The sequence below is a fragment of the Leucoraja erinacea genome, chromosome 37 (genome assembly GCF_028641065.1).
Source record: "Leucoraja erinacea ecotype New England chromosome 37, Leri_hhj_1, whole genome shotgun sequence".
NCBI classification, from domain to species: Eukaryota; Metazoa; Chordata; class Chondrichthyes; order Rajiformes; family Rajidae; genus Leucoraja; species Leucoraja erinaceus.
The window spans coordinates 685,589-693,072 of NC_073413.1; the positions used below are offsets into that span (position 1 = coordinate 685,589).

Genomic DNA, 7,484 nt, shown 5'->3' on the forward strand with positions numbered 1-7,484 from the left:
TACGGTTATACGGTGTGATTTGCTGAGATGACGTGCCTAATTCTGCTCCCATCATTCTTGTGTACTTCTGTTTCCGTGTGTACTTCTCCCTGTGTATTCATTGTGTTCTCATGTACTTGTCCCACAGGTGCCAGGGGTTCATGGGTCTGTACAAGGGGCTTGAGGCCAAGCTGCTACAAACCGTCCTCACCTCCGCCCTCATGTTCCTCATCTACGAGAAGATCGCCACCATCATCTTCCGCATCATGGGAGCCACCCCTCACGCCAGCAAGTGAGGGAGCTACCACGGATGATCAGAGATGCTCAATGCTGAAGTAACTCAGCGGGACAGGCAGCACCCCCGGAGAGAAGGAATGGGTGACATTTCGGCTCGAGACCCTTCTTCAGACTGACACGAGCTGTCTCGACCAGAAACGTCACCTATTCCTCCTGTCCAGGGATACTGCCTGTCCCGCTGAGTTACTCCAGCATTTAGCATCAGGCTTCAGAGTCAACTAGCATCTGCGGTTGTCGCCCAAGATCCAGGGAAGGGGGCGATCCGGAGAAGAGGCAGTGGGAAGTGAAGGTGGGTGGCGGGAGGAGAGAGAGAGAGAGAGATAGAGAGAGAGAGAGAGAAAGAGAGAAAGACGGGAGAACTAATATCACTGTGATACTAGGCGGTAACGAGAGGCTACTTTTGGATATACCGGCTGTTATTAAAACTTAACTCCACCATAGTCTCCTGCCCCCTTTTTTTGCTTTACAAAATTAAATGTATTTAATTATTGACCGTAATATTCACAACAAACAATAACAAAATATCTGTCATCATAACACTCAAAATGCAGAGTATTCTAACAAATGGGCGGCATGGTGGCGCAGCAGTAGAGTCACTGCCTTAGAGCGCCAGAGAGCCGGGTATTCTCCGGGTGCTCCGATTTCCTCCCACATTCCAAAGACGTACAGGTTTGTAGGTTAATTGGCTTCGGTAAAGATTGTAAATTGTCCTTGGTGTGTGTAGGGTTAGTGTTAGTGTGCGGGGATCGCTGGTCGGCACAGACTCGGTGGGCCAAAGGGGCCTGTTTCTGCTCTGTACCTCGTGAGTCACGAGCGTTTTATTGTTATGTCCCAGATAGAACAATGACATTGTTACTTGCAGCAGCACAACAGAAGATGTAAACATAGTACTCTGTGAACAATATGATTAACAAGAGGAACAAATTCAGTTATAGTCGGGTGCACGCATACTCACAAATACACATATACATGTACATATGTGTATGTGTGTATATATATAGACACTGAACTTTTTATCTCTATATATGCACACAAAAAACAAGCAATAATAGTGCAATAATAATAATAATAGTCTATTGTAGTTCAGAGCTTATTTGAGGTTGCTGTGTTTAATAGCCTGATGGCTGTAGGGAAGTAGCTGTCCCTGAACCTGGACGTTACAGTTTTCAGGGGGAGAGAGAGAGAAGGCTAAGAGAGGGGGAAGAGAGAGAGAGAGAGAGGGCAGAGACAGAGAGAGGGCAGAGACAGGAAGAAAGCAGAGACAGGGACAGAGCGAGTGCAGGCCACTGCCAGCACATTACTGATCGAGATGTTTAAACCCCACTGTTTTTTTGTTTTTTTAAATATTTTATTTTATTAGAAGTAAGTACAGTCATATGGCACCAAAGTGCCTAATATATATTTTCATAATACATTTTATGTACAACTTATTTTTTTATTTTTTTTTGTTACATTGAAAAAAGAATAGAATAAGAAAAATAAGTTAGATAGTAAAGGATAGAAAGATGTGAAATATATAGTGTGTGAAGAAAGAAAACGAGGAAATGAAGAAAGTTGAGAGAGAAAATAGAGAAAAGAAAATAAAATAAAAAAGAAAAGGAGTTCATTATTTATAATCTTGACCAACCCTCGTCCAGTCCTGAAACAGTTATTTTTTACAATTGTGTTGCACCATATGATTCCAAAAAAACGACGAATGGAGACCAACTCGTTATGAATTGGTCTGATTTATCCATTAGGAGGAATCGCATTTCCTCAAGATGAGCGGTGTCCAACATACTTGCAATCCACATTTTAAGCGTTGGTATTGATGTACCCTTCCAAAATTTAAGTATTAATTTTTTTGCTATTATTAAACCATAGTTAAGGAATAGATTTTGAGATGTGTTCAATTTATTCCCATCTTCCATTACACCAAATATAATCATTTCAGTATTAGGTTCCATTCTTGTCTTGAATAATTTTGTAAATATTTCAAAAATATCATTCCAAAATCTATAAAGTTTTATGCAGGAAACTAAGGAGTGTGTTATAGTTGCCTTTTGGGCTAGACATTTATCACAAGTGGCGGATATATTTGGATAAAATTTGTTCAATCTTGTTTTTGAATAATATAATCTATGTACAATTTTAAATTGAATTAGATTATGTCTTACATTAATTGAACATTTGTGAATATATATCAGGTATTTTTCCCATTTAACCTTCGTAATTTTTATCATTAATTCCCATTCCCACTCTTCTCTAAGTACCTCTGTCGATGGTAGGTCTATAGAATACTATTATATAAATATGATATTAATTTTTGTGAGTCAGCTGCAATATTCATTGCTACTTCCAATACTTCAGAGGTTATTTTTTGATATCCTTGTATATATTTTTTCACAAAGTCGCAAATCTGAAGATATTTAAAATATTGGTTGTTTTTCAATTTAAATTTTAATTGTAATTGTTGGAATGATAGTAGGTTTCCTATTTCGTACATATCCCCGATCCTTCTAATTCCGAGACTTTCCCATTGGTTATATGTCTTATCAATAAGAGATGGTTTAAATAAAGGGTTGTTCGCAATTGGCATTAACAGTGATAGATTTCTTAATTTTAAAGATAATTTTATTTGTTTCCAAATTCTTATTGTACCATATATAATTGGGTTCTTCTTATATATTGTGTTATTCAGTTTTTTTGGGGAAAAGAGGATCGTTCCTATATTACAAGGATGACAATCCTCCTCCATTTTTACCCATTCTGTCTGTTGGGTAGAACTATCCAACCAATAAATCATATTCTTAATGGTTACACAAAAAAGCTGGAGAAACTCAGCATAAGGGATTGCAGCAGCAAATATATGGAGCGAAGGAAATGGGCAACGTTTTGGGCCGGAACCCTGAAATCTTCAGACTGATCGGGGTAGGGGGTGGGTAGGGGACAAGAAAGGGAAGTGAAAAATCAGTGTATTACTGAGGAGCCCGAAGGTCTGACAGATATGGGAGGAGACAGCAGGGGGGGCTGAGGAAGTGAGGGGAGGAGACAGCAAGGGACAAACAAAATTGGGAGAATTCGATGTTCATTCCCCCGGGATGCAGACTCCCCAAACGGAATATGAGGTGCTGTTCCTCCAATTTCCGGTGCTGCTCGCTGTGGCCATGGAGGAGACCCAGGACAGAGAGGTCGGAGACGGAGTGGGAGGGGGAGTTGAAGTGCTGAGCCACCGGGAGGTCAGCTTGGTTATTGCGGACCGAGCGGAGGTGTTCGGATTAAGAATCATATTCTTAATATGCACTGCCCAGTAATAATACATAAAATTCGGAAGTGAAAATCCCTCGACCTCTTTTGGTTCACATAAGTGTTTTTTTGTGATTCTATGTGATTTATAGTCCCAAATATAATTTGTAATGTTAGAGTCTAATTTAAAAAATATATATTTTGGTATATATACCGGTATAGACTGAAATAGGTATAGTAATTGTGGTAGGAAGATCATTTTTATTGCATTTATTCTACCTAATAATGATAAGGGAAGTGTTTTCCAAAATTTAATCAGTGTATTACTGATTAAACCCCACTGTCTGACAGATATGGTCGTAGTTGGGGATATTGATGCCGGCTGGGATGCCACTGCCAGCGAAGGTGAGCACGTCGAGGGAGGTGAAGTCGGGCTTGAGGAATCGGTCCGTCTCAAAGGGCTGGGGTCACGGTAGCTGGGGCAGCAGCCGCTCAGCAGAGGCACTCATGTCCTTGTTCACCACCGCCACAAACACTTCAAACTCCCCTCTGGAGCCATAGGGGTGACGGTAATGAAGCCGATGTAACTCTCCACGATGGGGCCCCTCTGGTCCCAAATTCCCCCTTGTGTGTGCGGGGCCGAGAGGGCTGGAGGGGGCAGAGACGGAGGGGGAGATGAGGGGGGCAGAGAGGGAGGGGCTTAGAGAGAGGGGGTAGAGTGGAAGGAGGGAGGGTAGAGATGGAGAGGACGAGGGATCCCAGCTGGGCCGAGTGGGTTGGAATACTGGAGTGACCCTCGCGCCCGGAGCGTGCGAGTCGATTGTGATGTCAGTCGCCATTTTTTCCTTCAAAATTAGAACGTTGAAAACTTTAATATTTTGAAGCTGTTTTTTAAAAGGTTAATGACTTGAGAAATATTGTTTGAAATACAACGGGGAGATATGTATCGGGGAGGTGGAGACAATGTGAGTAGCGTGTGTGAAAATGGGAAGTGTGTGTGAAAATGGGAAGCTGTGGCTATACATTTGGGAGAAGATACAAATTGATATAAAAAGAAAGCCAACACAACCCTGACTCACACAGACATTTAGAATGATGAGACCAAAAGGAAGAGTTTTAGTATAATAGAGATAGATAACGATTTAGGCAAAGGAATTAAATGTGACATCTCCAGGTTTGTGCGGATGACTCTAAGCTAGGTGGCAGTGTGAACTGCGAGGAGGATGCTATCAGGATGCAGGGTGACTTGGACAGGTTGGGTGAGTGGGCAGATGCATGGCAGATACAGTTTAATGAGGATAAATATGAGGTTATCCACTTTGGTGGCAGGAACAGGAAGTCAGGTTCATATCTGAATGGTGTCAGCGGCTCAGAAATGGAAAGGACTGGAATGCAGGCACACCGAACTAGCGAAGAAAACCCAAAATCCAAACACGAATGGAATCGAAAGATATAGACCTGGAACTGACAGAACTGATTCGTCAATTGGTGATGATCTCAAGTATTTATACCAAGTGATAGATTAAGGGAGCAGAATAAATGCAGTTGTAACTCCTAATAGCTCAGGGGACAAGTGTGGAAAGTGTCTGGAGGTGTGACAAGTGTGACAGAATAGTGTCAGATTAGGAAAAGGGGAAGTACAACGAGACCTGGGTGTCCTTGTACATCAGTCACTGAAAGTAAGCATGCATGTACAGCAGGCAGCGAAGAAAACTAATGGCATGTTAGCGTTCATAGCGAGAGGATCTGAGTTTAGGAGCAAGGAGGTCCTCCTGCAGTTGTACAGGGCCCTGGTGAGACCACACCTGGAGTATTGTGTGCGGTTTTGGTCCCCTAATTTGAGGAAGGACATTCTTGCTATTGAGAGAGTGCAGCGTAGGTTCACCAGGTTAATTCCCGGGATGGTGGGACTGTCATATGCTGAGAGAATGGATCATCTGGGCTTGTATTCACTGGAAGTTAGAAGGATGAGAGGATATCTTATAGAAACATATAAAGTTTTTACGGGTTTGGACAGGCTAGATGCAGGAAAAATGTCCCCGATGTTGGGGGAGTCCAGAACCAGGGGCCACTGTTTAAGAATAAGGGGTAGGCCTTTTAGAACTGAGGCGAGGAAAAACTCTTTCATCCAGAGAGTTGTGAATCTGTGGAATTCTCTGCCACAGAAGGCGGTGGAGGCCGATTCACTGGGTGTTTTCAAGAGAGAGTTGGATATAGCTCTTAGAGCTAATGGAATCAGGGGATATGGGGTGAAAGCAGGAATGGGGCACTGATTCTGGATGATCAGCCATGATCATATTGAATGGCGGTGCTGGCTTAAAGGGCTGAATGGCCTACTCCTGCACTATTTACTATGTTTTTTAATCCACCAACCTATCTTATTGCCGGCACTGGGCCTTTTCTCTGGAACTGCGATGTTACATGGCTGAGAAACTGCAGTTTACTCTGATAATTTTGTATCAGTCGTACTTGCTATTGGCTCGATTGTGTTTACGTTTGGCATTGTCTGATTTAATTGGGTCGAACGCAGACAAGAGCTGTTCGCTGTGTCTTGGTAACAATACTGAATCGACACCAGTCTAGTAGCCAGCCTTGCCAAGGCAATGAGGAGAAATAATCTGGAGGGGGAACAGGGGTTGAGTGGTGGAGAGTCATTCAAATTGATTTTCAAAAAGCTTCCCCCCCCCCCACCGCCCGCACAGTGTGCAGTGGCCAATTCCTCTGCTCAGGCTGTGGAGATGTGGTCGAGGTTATGTACACGCCCGCTGCTCTCACCAAGACCATAGGGACATTAGATCAGGTCGCAGTCTCCTCTGGGTTCGAATCCCATTTCTGACACCATGTTTATCAGTGATCCACATCAACACACACACACATGGTAAAATCAATCTATATTCTATAGGCAAACAGGAACATTCAAACAGCCAGCTACCTGCGTCTGGCTCCGCTGGCCTGTGTGTGTGTGTGTGTGAGAGAGAGAGAGAGACAGTTGACTGTTCTTGTGTAATACCATGTAAAGGGTGGCATGCACATATGTATGGTGAAGGTTATAAATGGCATGGATTAATAAGGGTTAATCTACAGATCAGATCCGCCACGCGTGGCTTTTCTCTGAGATCTTCGGTTTCCTCCCACGCTCCAAAGACGTTAATTGGCTTGAGTTTAGAGATACAGTGCGGACACGGGTCCTTCGGCCCATCGACCAGAGATCCCCGTACACCAGGGACAATTTACAGAAGCCAATTAACCTACAGATCTGTACGTCTTTGGGATGTGGAAGGAAACTGGAACTCCTGGAGAAAACTCACACGTTCACATGGGGTAACGTACAAAGCCCGTGGTCAGGATCGAACCCGGGTCTCTGGCGCTGTGAGGCAGCAACTCTACCGCTGTGCCACTGTGCTGCCCTGGTACTGGTTGAATGGTTCTCTCAATGTTGGCAAGATCAAGGAGCTGTTTGTTGCCTTCAGGAGGGGAGGACCGAGGTACCGTGAACCTGTATTACATAGACAATAGGTGCAGGAGGAGGCCATTCGGCCCTTCGAGCCAGTACCGCCATTCATTGTGATCATGGCTGATCGTCCCCAATCAATAACCCGTGCCTGCCTTCTCCCCATATCCCTTGATTCCACTAGCCCCTAGAGCTCTATCCAACTCTCTCTTAAATCCATCTAGTGATTTGGCCTCCACTGCCCTCTGTGGCAGGAAATTCCACAAATTCACAACTCTCTGGATGAAAAGGTTTTTTCTCACCTCAGTCTCAAATGGCCTCCCCTTTATTCTAAGACTGTGGCCCCTGGTTCTGGACTCGCCCAACATTGGGAACATTTGTCCTGCATTTAGCTTGTCCAGTCCTTTTATAATTTTATATGTTTCCATAAGATCCCCCTCATCCTTCTAAACTCTAGTGAATACAAGTGAACTCTTCTAAACATCCTTCTAAACTCCAGTGAATACAAGCCTAGTCTTTTCAATCTTTCCTC

The 7,484-nt window shown here is 43.6% G+C and overlaps 1 protein-coding gene across 1 annotated transcript in view; it reads left to right on the forward strand.

Moving 5' to 3' along the window:
• Window positions 1–2,143, forward strand: part of LOC129713727 (peroxisomal membrane protein PMP34-like) — an 18,412-nt gene extending 16,269 nt beyond the window's left edge. Inside the window, exons 9-10 of the mRNA XM_055662982.1 lie at window positions 128–314; window positions 460–2,143. Coding sequence (XP_055518957.1) covers window positions 128–275 — 148 coding nt within the window. The 3' untranslated portion in view covers window positions 276–314; window positions 460–2,143. The remainder of the gene's footprint in view (window positions 1–127; window positions 315–459) is intronic.
• The last annotated feature ends 5,341 nt before the right edge of the window (window positions 2,144–7,484 follow it).